This window comes from Cygnus olor, chromosome 10, assembly GCF_009769625.2.
Source record: "Cygnus olor isolate bCygOlo1 chromosome 10, bCygOlo1.pri.v2, whole genome shotgun sequence".
Taxonomy (NCBI): Eukaryota; Metazoa; Chordata; class Aves; order Anseriformes; family Anatidae; genus Cygnus; species Cygnus olor.
This window is the reverse complement of record NC_049178.1, coordinates 6,100,528-6,121,544: the sequence shown is the minus strand read 5'-3', so window position 1 is coordinate 6,121,544 and position 21,017 is coordinate 6,100,528. Positions and strand designations below refer to the sequence as shown.

General features: G+C 36.4%; 2 protein-coding genes across 6 annotated transcripts in view; one reads left to right on the top strand and one right to left on the bottom strand.

Moving 5' to 3' along the window:
- Positions 1 to 21,017, bottom strand: part of LOC121075679 (centromere protein P) — a 138,826-nt gene that overhangs the window by 84,646 nt on the left and 33,163 nt on the right. Inside the window, exon 7 of one of the 3 annotated variants that reach the window (XM_040569189.1) lies at positions 12,151 to 12,210. The exons of the other annotated variants lie outside the window; for them this stretch is intronic. Coding sequence (XP_040425123.1) covers positions 12,151 to 12,210 — 60 coding nt within the window. The remainder of the gene's footprint in view (positions 1 to 12,150; positions 12,211 to 21,017) is intronic. 3 annotated transcript variants of the gene reach the window in all.
- On the top strand, positions 7,024 to 16,327 carry OMD (osteomodulin). Of its 3 annotated transcripts, none has more exons than XM_040569186.1 (3): positions 7,024 to 7,169; positions 9,942 to 10,897; positions 11,789 to 16,327. In XM_040569186.1, the coding sequence occupies exons 2-3, from the start codon at positions 9,964 to 9,966 to the stop codon at positions 12,106 to 12,108; spliced, it is 1,254 nt and encodes a 417-aa protein (XP_040425120.1). In that variant the 5' UTR covers positions 7,024 to 7,169; positions 9,942 to 9,963; the 3' UTR covers positions 12,109 to 16,327. The 3 variants fall into 3 exon arrangements, with proteins under 3 accessions (XP_040425120.1, XP_040425121.1, XP_040425122.1); XM_040569187.1 differs by having other exon boundaries at positions 7,024 to 7,182; positions 11,789 to 13,725; XM_040569188.1 differs by lacking the exon at positions 7,024 to 7,169 and adding an exon at positions 7,911 to 8,055 and having other exon boundaries at positions 11,789 to 13,725.

Sequence of the window (21,017 nt, the reverse complement as noted above, 5' to 3'; positions counted from 1 at the left end):
CATGGTAGAGTTAATGGCTTTATGGTCCAGCTGACAAACTATGCTTCTATACAAGGGCCTGTAAGATTAGCACGTTCTTTGAAATGAAGATAAAGTCTGTTGTGATGCTATGCAGAAAAAAACATACTTAAATCTCTATCGACCACTACTATAGCCAGAGCCCAGAAAGTACTTTCTTAAGCAACGTGGCAAGAGATTCCTTGTTTGTCCTGTAACCATCAGGGTTAACAACTAGCATTTATGTATACTTTAGAGCAATAAACTTTTCAGAATACAAAACGGATTAAGCTAGTAGGTGGTTAATAGGCCACTATCTCTTCTCCTTGAAACCACTGTCAAGGTGAAATCTGTATGAAATAATGCCTTGGTACTATAATTCCTGTGTATTTGGTTCTACTAAAATATATATATATATTGATGATACCGTCTTCTTGGAACAATCAATATAGCTGTTCAAAGCTAAATCAAGCGTGTTCAGAATGAATTTCTGAAAGTCAAAACCACAACATTTCAGAAAGATAGAAACTAAGTCTGATCTAAAAACAATCCTTAGCATTCTTCTTGCTGCTTCCACCTAAAAGATGGAAGAAAAAAATAGTTGTTCTTTATTAAAACCTTATATCATTATTTATGATAAAGCAATTAAAACACTGCATGTTACAAAAAAAAAAGGGTTCTTACCATACTAACTAAAAATCTTTGAGATGTTTTCCATGTTCACGTTCCACCGGAGCATACATATGTAAAGCAATATTTCATTACTCCTGTTATCAGGAATGTTTTGCCTTAGCTGTACCTGTATTTTACAGATGTGTACTGCTGCTTCTTGTGCTTTGCGCTGAGAACAGCCAGGGTAACGCATGTTTCCCCACTTAAACTGTTCCCTCCCAAAGGCAGAGTGCATAGGAACCTGAGAAGAGGAGAATATGTGAGTATGGAAAACACATCTGTTAGAAGTGCAATTGCTTCAGAAAGCAACTCTTCTGTCTTTCCAAAGAGTACCTTTCCACTTACGCATTCCATTGTGGGTAAATCCTGTATCTAGTTCACCCACTGGCAGTTCTAAACAATTAGACAGCCATGTCAATGTGTCTGCTGTCATAATGTCCAGAGTTATGAGTAAGTTTCAGCAGTAAGTCCAGTGCTTGGCAAAGATGTGAAGGGAGTTTTGGACAGCTGTCTTGCGGTCATATAGAATATTAAGATTTTTAAGACTGCTACTGGTATAGACTCAGTTCTGATGAAGCTCAGTCTATTCACTCAGTCCCTCAAAGCACTGACTTCATGACATACCCAGACTAAACTCAGCTATATATATATGTATATTTATTTTTAAAAACAGAAAGCATTGTGAATGTTACGTTTGGGCTATAAATACACGCATGTATTACCTTCGCTCTTGAGAAGTGATACAGCAAGGCAACAGTCAGTATAACACTCAGTACAAGGACACTTGCTTGATTATCATGGGAGACCTGTAACTAATGCCTAGAGCACCTGAAATGCTTGCTACCACGACTGTTGGCTTAGGACAGACAAAGAAACAAGTTGTTTCTTCTCAAATGGCCAACCCTAAAAACGTGTGAACCATGTTCAAGTCCTCACCAGAAGCAGCCATAAGCCCTTTGAAGAATCTCAAAATGGCTAATGATAGAAGCAACAGAAGACTTCCTACCACAGAGTGATTGGGTAAAATAACTGTGAGACACTGTCTCAACTCTGCCAAGAAGCAGCTGTGATTCACAAACTATTCATACAAACAGTAAGAAATACTTAATTTGATTACTTGCCATAGATCAAAGGCCAATTTTATTTGGTATGTCTGCCAGAATATAGATGTATGGAAAAGTATCTTTCCTAAAAAAGAGTAATATTACTTAAAGAAAATCCACAAAAGAAAAAAAAAAGAGAGAGAAATGGAGGGTAACTGCATGAAAGGAAGAGCACAGAGATTATATTTTTCCTTATAAGATGAAGCCAGGGACATGTACAGATGAATGACATGTTGTAATACTCAGTGTTTCTATGGAAGTTCCACGTCACAGTCTCTGGCTGCAGAGAAAATGTACTGCAGAAATATAACTCTTCACTTGTCATGTTCTTATAATCTTTCCTGCAGCTCTGCTATCAGCTGCTATTAAAAACTGGATGCAGGACTAGGTACATCTTTAGTATTACTTGGTGCGGGATTCTGTTCTGTGATGGCATACTCATATAGTAGCATTACAAGGCCTTGTGCTAAACAAGAGAATTTTTAGAATCTTTAGAAAAAAGAGGGATAATAAAAGTTGAGATCCAGTTTAAGGATGGTCTCCAGTTTCCAGACTACTGTAGAGAGCTGAAAGGCTGCCTGGCAAAATCCTCTGCCCCAAAAGGCGGGACAGGCAGTTCTGGAAATGTTCGAACAAATCCATGTATGATGAAAACAAACACTTTCAACAGCTATTGTAAAAACAAATAAGGACCTTCATTCTTGCATAAACTCAAAATAACAGAGTAAATGGGAAGCACTTTCTATCATATAAAAGCCGGAAATTTCTGTTAATGCAAAATGTTTTTTATGCATGATCATTCAGGAATTCTTTGGCAAATAACTTTGAAAACTACTTCTTATCCTTGCCAGAAAGTGCCTGAAGAAAGAAGCTAATAATGGAGGGGCTATAAACATGATTTTCAGACTGAATACAACCTTACGAACAATCTCAAGTTGCATGTACATTTCAAGTACATTACAAAAATGCACCAAATTTATAGCTATGAATGAACAAAATAAGCTAATGAAAAAAATAATATAAATTATTAAGATAGGGTAGAAGTTGCATTGTCTCTTTTAAGTATCCATCAGCTTCGGACATCAAAGTTAGCAGTCCTGTTTGAAAAAAAAATGAGTAGAAGTACCTGCTTTGGACTAGACTCAAGGAAAAAAGTTAGCTGGTTAAAGTGGCCACCAAGAACGCCCTCCCAGTGAGCTGCAAGTTTCTAGTCAACTTCACACTTTAAGATGATAGTTTGCAGACTTTGCTGGTGTTTTATTTAGAGACATGAAGGTTGCACCTAAGCTGTTAAATATCTGAAAGATGTACTAATATATGTATATATAGTTAATAATATTATAAAAGAAGTGGCATACTATGCTATCTCAGATAACTAGTATTGAATAAACTCTTCCAGAAGCAATAAGGACGTACAAAGGGTACCACTCTGTTGGATTTATCAACTTGGATTTACACCACACACAGATCTCTGCATGTTTCATTCACCTATGTATCAAGTGCCTCACTTTCCCCTATTACAAAACACTTCAGTTTATTTACAGTGTTTATTGTTTTAAAACTATTTTTAATAGTTTGTCAGCAATGATTATTTGATTACTTGTTACTGTAGCAGAAATTTAAATGACCCTGCTACAGAAAACAAAATCCATCAAAGAAAAATAACCTCTCCTCCCCCGACAGATTCAAAGAGTCAATATATGCAAAACCTACAGTCTAGTAAATCTTAGGAGTTATTTTCAGTTAAAGCTTTTTCTTTTTTTTTTTTAAACTCAGCTATTCTCAGTTGCTCAACATGCTCTTCATAGTAGCTCCTAGTAAACAAACCAACACATGTAAAACAGACGTGTAAGACAAGGGCTGCCAGAGTTTTCATCACGTAATACCACCTACAAAATGGGAAATAAGTCGAGACCACACAGCAAGGCTCAGGTCAGAGGCAACCGTAGGGCCCCACGCATGTCCCAGCTCTGTCCTCCTTTAGCTTTTTTGTGTTTTGGAGGTGGAGGTCTCATCTCAGCTCTGCAGGACTGTTTATACGATTCAATGCCCACTTTTCTACCACCTTTAAAAATGCATATTTGCATAGGGACATGCTCCTAGAATGACTTTCCAGCAAAGACCATGAAGTCCGTAAAGCTGTTGTTACCTGGTGCTCTAAGCTCAGGCTGTGCTGAAGGCCTTGCCAGAACAAGCGGTTCAGCATCTTGGTTGCTGAGAGCTCCGTGCTTCAGTACCTGAATTTTCCAACTCACCATGGCACATGATAAATAAACCCTTCAGCCACTGCCATCATGATAGTTGGTTACTATTACTGACAGCAAAAACAAGTAAGAAGTGCCTTTGCAGATCACATATGAGAGCCTTACAGACTGCTAGTGGTCTGCTGACAGCATCTGTGGATTGCCAGTGAAGAACTAGAAATTAAGATGCAGAGTTTTATATCTGTATTTTCTTTCTGTGCCTACAGTCTGACTTTGAAGTGCAGCCCAGCATAGATGATACATGCCTGAGGTTGCTTCTTTCTTCAAAAACCCACAGGCTTTATAAAGAAGCAAATTACAACATTCAAATTTCCTCATTATATTTGATCGTGCATTTTCTTTTCTACCGTGCAAACATCTAGAATAACAAACCATTACCAATTCTTACCTAAAATATAGATTTCTTTCAAATTGCCAAGTGAAGATTTTAGAATTTTGAGCATGAGGCTTTTCTACAGAATTCTGATGCCAGGGCCAGCCCTTGGCTGAAGACCTTTCTAGTTCTAGCAAGTTATTCTAGTTCTAGCTTCCAAAGAGTTCTCAGTAGCACTATTCTACACAGCTTAGTGTCATTTGACTTCCTTTGAGCCTCGATGAACAACATGCACATTATTTTTACTTTTTCTGTACTTCATATGGAGAATCACACTTTTTGGAGGAGAGGGAAAAAAAGCCCCCCCAAACCCCAAAGTCTTCTAAAGCAAACTGTTGATAAGGAAAAAGCTATGCAATATAATTTTTTTCCATCTTATGTCAGGGCTAATCCCATTTGTGAATTATGCCACCTCAGTGACAGTCATTATCTTCTCTACTTATTCTGGAAAAATTTTGCCTAGAATTTTGAAATTTAAAATAAACAGTTTTTAAATTTACATTTATACAATTAGTTAAGCAAACCTAAAACTACTGCCTATTAGAACAGTCTTCTTTCTTAAGCCTTCAGTTCAGAACCAAAGTTGAAAATGTTAACTATTCTCATTAACTGAATGCAATTAATGAAAATGGTAAAACTTCAAACATTTTAATTTTTAAAAAAACGATCCATCCCAGCAAAGTTACTTTAAAGATTTGTCGCAGCCTTTGAAACAAGAAGTCTTACGTGTAGGATGTTAAATTTAATCCTTTCATTATCCTCCCTGTAAGGAAATTCCTACCACAATTTAAACCAAAAAACTAAGAGATGACCAAACCACACAGATTGACCAAGATCACAAAGTAGAGATTTGTTTACATCCAAGACAGCTCATGCAACAAAAAAGTAACTGAGTCTTTATATATCCCATGGCTAGACCTCATCTTCTCCAACTATATATGCTTTAAAGCAAGAGTTTTGCTACAGTTTTCAAAAGGACAGACTCTTTTCCTTTGCCACCATGGATTTTTAAATGCATAACAAGATTTTAAGTCTTCTGATAGCTTAAGAGGATTCGGGACCCAATCAGTAGTTGAAAACTATAGAAAAACATCAGGTATGAAATTAAAATTTTAATTTGATCCAACTTTTATCTTTAGAGAAAATAGTTTTAATTTTTGCATGTGCTTTATTTGGAACTGTTAATATAACAAAGCTTCCAAACTGCACTACATTCTTGTCTTCCATTTCAAAACAACAACAAAAAACAACAACAAACTTTGTACCAGCAAGTAACACTTAACTAGCTGGCATTAAAACTCAATGTATTTTTCTGATTCATCATTACGAATATATTGCAATTACTGAAAAAATCAATTACTTTTGTTGTTTAGTATTAGGTTTAATGGTACTGTGTAGGTATTTAATTATTTACTGTAAAGTACATAGAGGACCATGTAATTTTTATTTTTATTCTTTCAACCTATCCTTTGCAGTTCTATATTCTCTATATAAATACACGGATTTCATTTTAGTTCCAGCGTTGCCAACTCCTACAACATTATTTGCTCATGATTTCTGGTGCTTTTCTTTATATTCCAAATGTTAAAATCATGCATGACTTTCTTCTTTAACAATGTTCTAGTCCACAATGCTACAGAGAAAAACTTGAAAAAGTCAAAAAGATCATTGGTTTTGGGAAGCTTGAAGCCAGAAAAGAAATAAAATTTACTGTTGCAATATTTTCTTGAATATAATACTTCCAAGGCACTAAGGCTTTTTAAAGAATCAGCTATTTCTTTGTGAATAGATTTAGAAACAATGCAACTGTTTTACCAATGCAAAAGCATAATTAAATGCTTCCTTAGAGTTTTCTGACAAATCCTTCAATTAATCCAGAACAGTATCTCAACTTTGACAACAAAAAACTTGCACCTTCTATTTTTTTTTTGCATATCTCACAGTTGTTTTCCAAGTACCATATAGCAGCAAAAGTAGATAACGATACCTTTTTTTATCCACTTTAAAAGCTATGAGAAATAGTCATCTGTTCAGTAACAACAGCTTATATCTCATGTAATACTTATCTGTTTCATACAAAAATTTATATTCTCTGTTCACCAAAAACATGTTGGAAACTTACTGTGATTCATGAACTGTAATTTTAAAACACTACATGTTAAAGCCACTGTGTAGCACAAGTATTTTGCAGGAACCAAACAGCAAAGAGATTATGGAGGAAACAAAAAGTGTAGAATTGAAGATACTTATCAGGACCTCCTGTAGAGCACACACTTTCCCTCAATTTAATAAGGTTACTTTTTTTTTTTTTTTTTTTTTTACTGTTTCTTAACTTCATCCTCCAGAGGACAAATCCTTTGGATAACTGAATGAGCATAGCTGAAACCACAAAATGAACTAACAACCTCTGAAATATTTTTGAAGTCTTATTTTATTTTTTTCAAGTGAACTGATAACACTAAAAAAGTCTTGTAAATACTTTTGAAGGGATTCTAACAAAAGGATAAATCTCTTCCCAGACTTGTGACATAACATCAACAATAGCTGATGATGTGGCACAATTTTTTTTTTTTTACTGGCCAATCAGAAGAGGGGCTAAGGCTATTATTTTGCTTTGCCTTCCCACAAGGCTCCTCACCACAAAATATGGCTTAGAGACATCTTTTGTTCCTCCAGCTGTGTTAGGTTATTGCTCAGATGATTTCACCAGCACACTAAGTTGCTCCCCTCTACAACTTGAGCTTCCCAGACTTCCAAAGAGTAAGTTTTCTTGGTAAACAGGAACAAAAGAACCAATTGTGTTATTTTTGCAGTTAGGAGTGAGTCATGCATGTTATATAAGTTTTAGATTTCAGCTAGTAACTGCTTGTAAATACAGTTACTAAGCTTTGATTTTTTTTACAGATAGCAGACAATCATGCTTGTATGATTTTCTATTTTCTTTCAGCTTTGTAAGTATGCAGTTTGTCATGTTGTGTGCATCTGACTTGCTTCCCCCATTACCAAGTTTCAGCTGACATAATTCTTTGTTTTCAAGATAGTGGATTCTTAGAAAAAAGTCACGAAGAAGGATTAGTATCTCAGTGCTATGAGACGTGAACTGCAAGCTTGTAAGGGGATTAACATTCTAACAAATATGCACTCAGCTACAGCAAAGGTATAAAAACCCCACAAAATACAAGCTCCTCTCCCTCTGTAACACAAGAGACTTTGCAAGAGACTTGATACCTATTACTTCTGATTGGACATGTGGTGATTATAGTTCTTCCCTTTACCTTGTCCACCTGACAACTGAATTGTGTGAATGCCTAAGCAAGCTTTTTCTTCAAACAGTGCAAGACTTTGCACAGTTATTCCTCCTGGTTTCTAAGGACTAATAATTTCTATTCTCAGGGCCACAATAATCACAAACTTTGTGACACCAAGCAGAAGTGCTGAGAGGCTAGAACCAGAAGATGAAGCTAAGTTTCTGGACAGGAAAACAGGAGCAAGGGTGTAATAGGAATCACAACACAACCAAGAACATGAAACAGGATGGAGGAACAGATTGCATCCGTTCAAGAAAAAAATCAAGTCACAATACTGACAGAATTTATATAGGTAGACACCAGCAGCTCTGACTGAGAGTTAGAAATACGGCATAAAGGTATTCTTCCAATATACTACTGCCTTAAATCTCAAAAGCTATTAATTCCTCCTGAAGCACAGTATTGCTTCCCTGACCCAGCAAGTGTCTGCACGGTTTGTCAGCACTGCGCATTTATATCATGCATGTAGGGGTGGGCTGGGTCTCACGTAGACATTCCTGCTACTTTTATTAGCTCAGATATGTCTGACAATGCTATGGAGATATGGAGACCCTGGCTTTGCCAAGGACCTACATACAGTGTGGTTCTCAACAACTGACTCTACCCAACCCTGTTTTTAAATTTAATGAGTTATTGATACTTCGTTAAAGGAGCATTACAATACAACTGATGCAAAGTCAGAAATTTGAGTTAGACAATACCACAATTGATAACAACCACCCATCGTTGCACACTATCTTGTATGCAACACAGGAGGATCAGGAGAAAGTATGCAACTTCAGAGTTTTGTTACAACTTTTCTTAAGACTCCCTCTCTCCTTCAATTCATTGAATACATCATGCTTTGGGAATCAGCAGTATGAAACAGAAAATGAGCATCTGTGAATCTTGTCTCTTTGATATCATAGAAATGTTGTTTGGAAGTGATGTTTGGAGATAGCCTGCTGCTCAAAGTGTGTCCATCTCCAACACAACTTTTGTGCTGTGCAAGTTCCTAGTGAGAGAACTAACATTTTAAGTATCAGTTGTTTTCATCTTCAAATAATTTAATAAGGTTACACAGGTTTTTTCAAAGGTCTGAGAAATAAATATTCCATGGGAATTTCATCTGCACCCATTTAAAGCTGATTTCTAAGGTTGATGTTTAACCCGTTAAACTGGAAAGAACGCAGCATCTAAGATGTCTAATACAAACACCAGTCTGTACCATTTCACGTGTGTTTCTTTTGCAACTTATTTTAATGTATGACAGAGAAGAATGAAGACTGGGATTATTTTTCCTGCTACTTCTCACAGATGTTATGGTACCCCTCAGTAAAAGACACAGCACAGGTAGAAAGTTCTTCCTTATGCAAATTCAATGAAAACTTATGTTTACTTCAAGGCCACTATATTTATTTATGGCAGTTTCTTGGAAGATCTGAATTAAAATTGCTTTTGCTGCTGTGGTGGTTTTACCCTGCTGGGCAGCTGAACTCCACCACAACCACTCCCACCCACCGCCCCCCCCCCCCCCCCCCCCCCCCCCCCCCCCCCCCCCCGAGAAGAAGAGGGGGGGAAAAAGTATGCTGGAAAGGAAAAAGAAAAAAAAAAGCTCACAGGTTGTGATAAGGGTAATTTAATTAAAGGGAAACGGAAAAGAGAAAAAGCAAGCAAAGGCTGTGCAGAAGCACAAAGAGAAATGTTATTCTCTACTGCCCATCAACAAGTGATGTTTGGCCACATCCCAGGAAGCAGGGCCTCAATACATGTAGTGGTTGTTTGGGAAGATGGATGTCTTCATAATGAGAGACCTCCCCCCACTTCTTCCCCTTTCCCACCTTTCATTGCTGAGTGTGACCTCGTATATGGCATATCCCTTCGGTGGGTTTAGGTCAGCTGCCCACCTCTTGCCCACCCCCAGCCTACTGGCTTTCGGGGGGGGTCGGAGAGGGTCTTGCTGCTGTGTCAGCACTGCCCATTGGGAGACCAAACACGGGTGTGAAACCAGGGCTGTTCTAGCTGCAGGCGCAGACCACAGCGCCGTATGGGCCTGCAGGGAGAGGCAAGTCCATCCCAGCCAGACCCAGTACAGCTACTAGTGCCACTGACAGTGCTCCCAAGAAAATACATTATTCTGCTTATTTACATTAGTTTAATACTGCTGCTTCTTAAAACCGATAAGCTTGTATGTGATTTAGCTTACGATTATCTGGTAAACTTATTTTTTCCTTCTCATCAACAGAGTACAACATACAGTTCTAAATATGGGGATTCTGAGCCAGCTATCGATCATTTACCTCCTCTGGACTGCTATGGTCTTTTGTCAATATGAAGACTATGATTTTGGGGATGAATATGATGAGGAGCCGGATCATCAGCATTCCTATTATTTTAATCCAAGTCCACAAGCTGAAGTTCCCCGCTTTCCTACACCAGTCGAGTGTGCCAGAGAATGCTTTTGTCCACCAGCTTTTCCACTATCAATGTACTGTGATCACCGTAAACTTAAGATGATACCAAATATCCCTGCTCACATCCAACAACTCTACCTGCAAAACAATGATATTGAAGCTGTACCTGCAGGACCGTTCACTAATGTTACCATTTTAAGAGAAATTAATCTCAGCCACAACAAAATTAAGTTTCATATGATTGACCATGGTGTTTTTGCCAAACTGTCAAATTTAGTGCAGCTTCATTTACAGCATAATGAATTAGAAGAATTTCCATTCCCACTCCCAAGCTCTCTTGAGCGACTCCTCCTTGGTTTCAATAAGATTTCTCAGTTATCCGGAAATGCATTGGAAGGATTACCAAACATAACCATGCTTGACCTTTGCAATAACTTTCTTGATGACTCCGTACTCAAAGGAAAACGCTTTTCAGTCATGAAAAATTTAATGCAAATCAACTTATGCAACAACAAATTAGAGACTATGCCTCCTGATCTACCATCATCACTTATGTATCTCTCTCTTGAAAATAACTCGATTTCATATATTCCAGAAAACTATTTCAGCAGACTTCCAAAAATCATTGCTCTAAGAATGTCCCACAACAACCTGCAGAACGTTCCATACAACACCTTTAATCTACCTAACCTTTTAGAACTTAATCTTGGACATAACAAATTGAAACAATTATTCTACATTCCAAGAAGTCTGCAGCATTTGTATATTGAAGACAATGACATTGAAAGTATGTTGATGTAATTCCTGAAAAGCAAAAAATGTAGTGGATTTTGGGGTTGGTTGTGAAGAGTGGGATCAGCATACTTTATCATCCAGAACTGAGCACTTTTAACCTAGATCAAACCCACCACTTTTGTTGTGTTCTTGGTTTTGAGGACCTGCCACTTTACAGCTCTCAGGTCACTTATAAACCAAGCACAGAATCCAGTAGTCAGCTAAATTTACATGTTTTTCAAGAGGTACTGTGATACTCCTCTTTGCAGACAGATGAGCTTGAGCCATTGGTGTTCTGAACTAATGAGTTCACGTCTAATGAGTTCACGTGGCCTTGACCCAAAGTTCATATACAATGTACCTCTCAGGAGCAAGTGGTTCTATGCAGCTTTTAGCTTACAGTGTAGAAAGAATATCAACCCATCATCTTCAAGCTGGAATGTAAACACATCTTTGGTTAGCTGGGACCTACCAATGGTAAACTAGAGGGGATTTCATTTTTCCACCGTTCCTATAATTTCAATGCAGATATTTTGTAAATATTCTGTAATTTTTTTCATATAATTAGCTAAGATAACTTTGAAACTTGCTTCTGATAAGACAGTTAATAAAAATCACATACAGGGAGAAGGAAACACAAAAATATTCCATTAATATAAACTAGTAATTACAGATTTTATATATATATACACACACACACACTTTTTACCCCACAACCTTACATTTTGCAAATTCCAAAAGAGTTATCACTGTAATTTAAAAAACTGATTAAAAACAAAGGACAACTTTGATAATATGCAAAACAAAAAATATTTTCCATTTTAAACTCCAAAATTTCAATTTTGTAATTGTTCTTAAATATAACTATTTTCTGTATTTTAATGAATATTTTTCTCTCTTACAGTGCTAAATGTTACTTTGATGTGTCCATCTATTGATCCAATGAACACCAAACAATTAACGTATATACGGGTGGACCAAAATAAACTAACAACTCCAATGAGCACGTATGCCTTCTTCTGCTTCCCTCACATTAGAACCATTTATTATGGTGAACAAAACGGTAACGTCAACAAGTCAACTCAACTAAGAACACCAGTGTTTCGCCGATTATTAACACCAGAAGAATACGATGAAACTGAAGATGATCATGAAACACATGATCAAGAAACTGAAGAAGATCGTGAAGAAGAAAACAACTACTTTTATCCTTACCTTCAGTGAAAACATCACTGTTAATGAGTATATATGGGAACTTTTGCTTACTTGTGGGGTACTTGTGTCCATTTCAGAACAGCTGGATAGTTTGGAGTATTTAAGATACATCTATATAAAATAGAGATACAGGATTTCAGTGTACATAAATATGCCATTACTGGTGTAGTAAAAACCATAATACTGGTAGCAAAGTACACTCATGTCAGCATTTAGTAGCAGCCTGATATATAACCTGAGTTAATGATGGACTCATCTGCCGGTTGGCAGTCTAAGCAGAAGAAAAGTGACCTGAAAAAAGTTTGTATGTTCTAAAGTGATTCAGCTTGCAAAGTGATTATATCAGTTCAACATCATGCTCAACAGGAACATGTGGATAATGGCAAAAATCCGTCCAGCTAGACATTCTACTATTATTCTACTATTTTGACAGCAGTAGAAAACAGACATATTAGAGAAAAATATATGGGGGTAAGATTACAAAAACACTTTCAGAAGGTTCCTGCACATCTTCCAGAAATACAGATGTTGTTTCTTTCAATATCTAGATGGACAGGAAACTCACAAACTTGGAGTTTCAAATCTTCTTAATATTTGTTTCCAGTGTTTTGCCAAGATATAATGCTTATTCCTGAGCTTGTACCTTGACTGTAACGAGTCTTTCAAAAAGGAGATTTTAGTTGTTTAATAATATAGGCAATGAACAACCTCTCTTCAGTGATCTTAGGATGTGCATTAATATAACTCTCAACCATCAGTATTTAAGTTTTACCTATACTTTAGAAGGCATTAAAAATGTAACACTGTTTAATTAGAATTGCTCATCAACTAGAACAGGCACAAACAGTGGCATTCCAGACTTTTTTAAGACCATCCCGCTGCATAGATAATACCAGTAAGATATATTCTGCTTCAAAGTAGAAAAAAAATGCTTAAAGTAACCCACAGAAAAGTAATATATACTGTTTGAGCTATGGAAAGTTTTTTGTTATGTTATATACCTAGAAAGAGTTGCAAGTCAGTACACTACAGTATAGGATACTATTACAGGGCACTTTAGCCTTTTTTTTTTTTTTAATTTTTATTATTAGTATTAATTAACCCCCCCCCCCCCTTTTTTTTTTTTTAATTCAGCATTTCATTTCCTGATAAATCTTTGTTAGCAGTGAGGAAGAATCACCATTTTCACAAGAAAAACTAATGACTGCAATGAACTATATATCATACTCCTAATGTTACATTATACTTTAAGGAAACTAAAAATGCCATATAAAATTACAAGCAAATTTGTATTAGAATTTCTAAAGAGTTTGTCAGTTTTCTTTCTTATAAGATCAGTTATGTTTTGAAGACCTTCCTGGTATATTTTGGATTCTGATACAACAATTAATATACTAAAATGAAAAAAATCAGTCATGCACCTGTATCTTTAAATGGAGAGAAATTCCTCATAAGCCCATGAATATACCCCAGTCTTTAAAAACAACTGCTTGTAAAGATTTATACATACAAAATTTATTATATCATTATCAACTTGGAGTCTTATGTTATCTCACTTAAGAAATCTTCTCTCTCTTCTACACCTTTTTCTCTTCCATTTTACGAAAAGATATATTCATGGCAAAGTATTTTTATGGTAGCTACACAAATTTGTGAATGTGCAGCTAGAACTCTGCAGAATTTACCTTCCTTTGTTAAAAAAAAGTTTATTAACATTTATCACCTTCAAGAACCTCTGGCTTCCTTAAGAAAGGATATATAAATGTATTCATTATAGTATTTAAATGCTCTCAAAAAACTTATGTACATTATATACGCAAATTTAAATACATATATGTATAGTTTTATAGTTTTATTAATATAAACTTATAGTATATTATCCTTAGGGAATTGTTATAACTTTTCATCTCTTTCAGATTGTAAGTGTAAATGAATAGTGCACAAAATGCAAATCTAAATTAACAGACTTTTTTGAAAGTCTTGCTCAACCTTAAAAAACACTATTCAAATATAATAGTATCATAAATCTTTTATCACAAACTTTCTGCTTAGCTTTATTTTTAAAGTAGCTTTAAAGACAGACTTTTGGTAACTAGTTGCATACGTTTCTTGAAGTTTAAACATAAATCAAACCAATATAGCTCTAAAGTTTTCAGTAATTACTACATTAAATTCATTCACATAGAACATGAAAATTGTATTACAAGCAGAAGCATCATAATTCATATTTCATTCAATTAATATTATATCCTGTGTGGCAAATACAGTGCTATTTTTTAGAAAAGATTTCAGGATGGTCAGGGAACTAAAGACTTGCTAGCCCTATGTCTATATTAGACAGATGAGAAGTTATCATGAAGTCCAGAATCAACTGATACCTAGATAAATACAGTTGACATTGGTATGAGTGGACATGGCATCTGTAAAAGGATGTTCTACCTTGCAAATCTCCTGGAGTTCATTGCAGGAATCATGAAGGGTGTGTACAAGAGAGATCCCGGTTCAAATTGCCTACCATTGATTTCTGAAGAGTTTTTGAGGAAATCAAGCTGCCACAGATTGAGAGGTGACAGCACAGACAAAACCAAATAAAACATAGGGAAGATTAAAAGCATTGAAGTTCAACAGTCAGTTCTTGTTGTGGAGGGAGTCCACTTGCAGGAGTTTTGCAAAGGGCTGGTGCCCAACAAATTGGGGTGATCTGAGAGACAACACCAAAGATTGCTAAGAGACAATGAAGAATGACCTACTACCAGGATGCTAAAATAGCAAATGAAGTTCAACATCATTAAATGTAAAGTGATAGTTTTGTGAAAAGATAATATTAGCTTCACCTAAGAGCTAACAAATCATGACTTGAGTATCATCACTCAGGAGCGACGCTTGGAAGTAACAATAGATGGTACTATGAAAACACTGGCTCTAGCACCAGCCGCCATTATGCCACTGACCCAGACATTTAACATGCTACAGATTTCTGACCCCTTGAGCTACCCATAATCTTTACATATGGCATAATCAGCAGAGGATTAGAGAGAGATTATAAGGGCACCAAAGGTAAGGAATGGTTTCTATATAAACAATATTAAGTTGGCTGGGACTCGCCAGCTAAGAAAAGAGATGGCTAAGGGGAGAGAAGAGATGTTTACAAGATTATGAGTTGCACAGACACCATGGGTCCAGGGATCAACTGCTCCAGTGCAGGAGCAAGGAGATATTAAAGAAAGCTGGCATGGGTCAGGTATAAGCCAAGCAGAGAAAAAGAAGTTTGCAGGCAATGTGTAGTCAGCTTGTTAAACTGCGTGCCTAAGAACACAGTGAACACAGCAGCCATTTCACATGTGGTTTTAAGGGAAGACTGGATAAGTAACTGTATTTCTTGGAAGAGATTCACTGCAGGTTGTTGGGCAGAAAGCACAGTAGATGAAGAAGTGCTGAGCAGAAAATAGTTGGCGAATGGAAGAATATTTGTAGATGGGAGGAGACAAGAATGATATATGCTTGTCCTATTCTCAGTCTTCCCAAGGCACCTGCTTCTGGCTATTTTTGGAGACAGGACACTGTACGCTAACTTGTTTGGAACTCCATATCCAATCCTACATTCTCACTGTCTTTGACTGTGGTTAGCATGCTTCCATTGCTCCTCACTACTGCTATACACTTACTGCCTTAATATATTTGAATTTTAATTCACTTTAAGCACTATGTTTATATACCAAGGCATACCCAAGTTCATTAAATTTGGGAACAGCATGTCTGCAATGCTACATGTTGCAGTGCTCTGTAGCAGTCACCCATTCTGATTCAGGTACACAAAGCAGCCTAGCCACAGGAGTGTGGAGCTCTGTATAAGCCAAATTATACCACTAGAGAACCATACAAATTTTGGTGTCAAAATGTATTTGCTTGGTGCTTGCTCTGGTGTTTAGTTTCAGAATATTATACGGTCTTTTTTCAGTAGGGAATAAATCCTTAAACTAAGAACTAAACATGCATTAAAATGTTACTTATTTTATCAGTGACGGTTGAACCTAACAAGTGTCAAACAGTCTGATTAGTTTATTTACAGCAGAGTCAGTAAATATAGAAACGAAGCCTGAGCTTGCTTATAGCATTGTCTCTGCATTAGCAACTAAGGAGTGGAACCATACAGCACAGTACTTGTGATGAAACCCTGAAACCCAACCTCTTTTTTTTTTTTTGAGGTACAGGATGCTTACTTCAGAGTAGCCACTGATTAAAATTCATTAACAGCTGCAGCACATCAGGTGCATCCCTGAGTATATACATGTTCTGGTTTGTTACATCCAGAAAGAATCAAGTTCACATAACTCAAAGTCCTCTGGGATATGACAACAAGCCTACAGCAAGTAGGGCTTATCAGAGGATTCACTTCAAAAAACGCACTCCTGATCCTAATTAAAATAACAGCAGAAACATCGCCAGAAAAACAATAACTGATAAACATGGACAAACTGTTCAGAACTGTGTCTTCCACGTCATACCTGTGTAAACGAGGATGGAACCTTCTTGAAATTTAAGCTAAGTATTATCAGCAGTATCTATAGTGCATAAGAATAAGCAAGGCAGTATTAGAGCCTTGCAGAACATTTTGATACCCACACAACCCTACAGGGAAAAACTCATGGGTTTCTGGAAAACAGTTATGACTAAGCTTTAGTTCACAGAATTAAAGTTCTCAAAGCTACAACATAACTGACAGACTTTTTCACTACATCTATACCACAAGATGTAATTACTGTGAAAAATCAAAATAAAAGAGAAATAACAATAGTTTAACCCAACCATTTATATTTCTTCCTTTAGTCTCAAAATAATAGGAACTTACTTTATCTTTTTCTGACTGTTGCTTTTTAATGCTTGTAAACCTTAATTTTTCAGATATTTACTTTAGTATTCTGATAAATTACATGGATTAGGACAAAAACTCCTTTATAGCCAACAGATGGTTTACATTTCAAGCTTTCTGACTTCTTTGAACATATTCATATTCCACTCTTTCAATATGAATCAATTTCCTTCTTAGTTTCTGAACTTGATCATTGCAAGCAATAAACATAGGAATTTCCTATTTGAAAAAAAAAAGCAAACATACATTTTTTTAAATTAAGAAATTATTCACCAAAAGAGAATTTAAGGATTTCAATAATTTTCAATTTTCATAATTTTTTGCATAAATTCAGCATCCACAAAGAAAAAATAAATTAACTAGCCTTCCCCTATTATAATGTACATGAGAAAGCAAAAATGGATAAATATGAAGACTAACCATAAATACAAAGACTATAGTAGGTACTATGAATAAGGTAAGGAAAACATGACAGGAACATAAAACTAAAAATAGGTGTCAGCCCAGTGAGTCTTGGAGCCTCGTCTCTTTTGTCCCTGTAGATGTAGCAATGGCTACAAAAAAATGATATTGTTATATGTAAGCCACATCAATTCTGGAAGGAATTCTAAGCAATTTCAATAAATTGAAGCAGATTGGTTTTCATTCAGGATGCAACTGATGATAAACAGGCAATGTTCAAGAGATTATAACTTCAATATATTCACCCATGGGTCTGGGTGAATAGCAGACAGTACTATTACTCTAGTTATCATTTGTATTTGTTAACAATAGTTTGATTTCTGATTACTATCATGCATGATTTTTAAGATGTGCTTTATTAATGTAAGACATAGTAACTGACACAAGGAGTCTGTTTCTCTTCCAGAAATGGAAATGCAAGGAATAAAGGTAGTGTCTTCAGCTTTAAAAAATTCTGATTATAAATAAGAAACATATGGAAGGATGCTCGTACAATCACTAGGTCATTTTTCAGCTGTCTCTGTTGCAGCTGGTTGCTCTGACAGTGACCTTAACCTAATCCAATTCACTGAGCCTTAGAAACCGTTGCAACTTTTCATAAAAGCACTGGATGTGTTTATGCATAAATTCTTCTTATCTCTGATACTTCTTTGGTCATTCTGAGTCTCTAAGAGTACTCCAAGTTCTCTTTTTAAGACACGATAGCTATTTATTACAGATTTAATACCATCTCTAAAACCTTCCCCATCCCCCCAGGATGCTGAAGTGGAATACACTTTCTAAATATTACACAATATCTCTTCTATAGTAACACATTCAATCCAATTTCTGTGCATTTCTCGAGAAGAAGCCAGGAGGCTGCTTCTTCCCTTTTGGATACTCCAGCACTTTGTTCTCAGAATGAATGCAGCCCCAGCATGAGCACAAACTGCTTTACAACTAATTTTACACTCATGTATCAGGATCTCAACAAAGAGCAGAGAGGGACGCAGGAGTCACAGGGCAGTTCCATAGCACACACACACAGCAGTCAAAGCACATCGCTGTTCTGTTGGTGACTCATAATTATTCCAACCCAGAGCATATGGCTTATCACATTTCATACAAAAGACATACAAGAAATATTAGTGATTTTGCTTCACGTGGGAAGTTAACAAAAATCATTTACAGAAGAAAATCTAGCATTGCATCTAGGTCTATAAACCCCGAGATGCCTTTAGAAGCTTTCTTAGGTTGTTCCCGTGTCTTTCTATCCAACAGAAGACACGGATTTTTTTTAAACAATGTGATTTCTAGTGTTCATTAGTCATGAGGAATCTAAGCAATAATCCATAATTTGTTCTTCCAAGAACACTTAAAAACAATAAAAAATGGTAAATTATAGAACTTGCCAATATTGTCCTTTAGAGACTATGGTAGATGATGAAAGCCAAGGTCTTTAAGCAGCTGTAAAAATACATCATCTTTGCCTAAATATAGAACAAACCTGAGTGTTTAAAAGTAAACTCAGCTTTGGTTTATTTCAGAGGAATATCTTGACAGCAACCCTATGGCACTCTCCCTACTGCTGCCTCATAGCCCTCTCTATTAACGCATGTACCTCAGCAATACGGCCCTTTTTTTGTTTTCCATTTTAATTTTTCCTTCTTCCTGGTATTCCGCCTCCCATCACACAGTCCAGAGTCATTACACAGACAGTTCTGGTCCCTGCTGCAGGCATCCTGGCGAAGCCATTTTCAACCAGCAGCCATACAGAAGACAGAGACTTTCCCCTCTGGAATGCAGCTCTTCAGCTCGGTCAGTTCTCCAGTGCCTTGCAGAAGTTTACCAGGAGCAAGACAAGTATCTCACAGAGAATTATCAGCAACCAGCCCTCGGTTCCATTTTAAACAGGAAGAAGTACAGAAGAGCTTTCTTCCAAAATATTTGTACTAAACTACTGAGGATTAAAGAATTACTAAACACCATCATGGCAAAATAAGGTACTTAACATGCTAGCATCTATGAGAACTGGGTTTTGCTGAAAGCCACCGAAAATGAACTGCCCTCCCTTTGGTGTCATTTTCTCTGGCAACATACACTGGATAAAAACTGTTCATGACAGCTTTTGCCATATGCCCTTGAATGATTAGCTTTTAAGGGAAACTTCGGTTTCTTTTTTGATCTGCCATGGGGAAAAGCAAGAGCAGAAAAAGTAGTCAGCCTGAAGCTCTGAGCAGGTCATAAGATATGAGGCCACTCCAAGTACAAGATAAATAGACTGAACTGAAAATCAGCCAGTTCAAATGACACGCAAAACCTGCTCTTGTCTGCCTGCAAAACAAAAATCTTTCTTCTGTTCCTCAGGGATATTTTCTGCTTTATTTTTTTTTTTTTTTTACTTTACCTTTGTTTGAGATTAAACACTCCTAAATACTAGATTCCTTCCAAGATGCCAGAGAAGATACAATCAGCAACGTCTCCTGCAGTTTGGGAAAGCTACCTTAACTTTCTCCTTGCTTTCCTCCTGCCATCCATACTTATCCAACTTCTCTCTTTTTCTGTCCTAAAAGCATTTTTTAATCTTCATTCTCTCTTTGATACAGGGCAACACCAGGGAACAAATTTTATACTTACTCTATATGCAACCCTTCTCCCAGAAAATTAAGCTTTTCTAAAAGCAGAATCCAGAGACTGAGTGTTCCTTGTTAGACTGACTTGTAGCTCCTCCACTATAAATAAAAAAAAGTGTGATATTTCATTTACACTTCCAGCTACATTTCATGTCCTTACAAAACAGTAGGGACATTATTATCATTTGAATTTCATCCAGGTTTCCATTTTACAATTAGAAAAACGGTCATTTTATGTGCATAACATTTCAGGTGTAGGTATTTTGTAGGTAAATCAGTTTGTGAAAATGAGATAGCACAGGTTAAAAAAAGTAAATAAGGCACAACTGACAAACCAGAAACAATACCTTAAATAATCTCTCAAGGTCCTCTTGGAAAACTGGAACTCAATTCGGTAACAGAGCTCATTTAGCTTTTCAGAAAAGAAATTACCTTCTAAGCGTATAGATCCTTATAACTAGAATCTATCTATAACTAGATACCTATATGTAGAATTTCTAAGTGCTAAAAACATCTAAAAAGCATTCTCTGCTTGCCAGGGTGAGTACTTCCTGGTAGCTTCCCTATTGCTAATGCACACAGACCACATTTTTCGTTTCAGATGATTTGAGTTCTATGAGCATTTCAAGTCATTTTGAGCAAAAACAAAGCAGCCCTGATGCTGAAAGCAGCAGTACCATCCTTCCTTATTAGCAGCCACTTGTGCCATCCACTTCCTTATGCTAAGCATTTGTTACATAAATTCAGATAACAGCAACAAAAAAAACAACTTGGTTTTATCTGAAATTAGTTGTTGATACCTTATTTTTCCTGGCACATGGGATGACAAGCAGATGAATTACGGGACAGGACTACTACTTTATTTGCCACTACCAGTTTAAAGTGATAGTAAAACTATATCCTAAGGAAAGCCTTGACGACATCAAGATGAACTAATTACCTGACATACCAATCTTCAGATGTATTTGAATGTT

Coding starts and splice junctions, on each gene's coding strand:
- OMD (XM_040569186.1), top strand. CDS start 9,964: ATGGGGATTCTGAGCCAGCTATCGATCATTTACCTCCTCTGGACTGCT. Junction 10,898..11,788: donor TGAAGACAATGACATTGAAA/GTATGTTGATGT, acceptor TCTCTCTTACAG/TGCTAAATGTTACTTTGATG.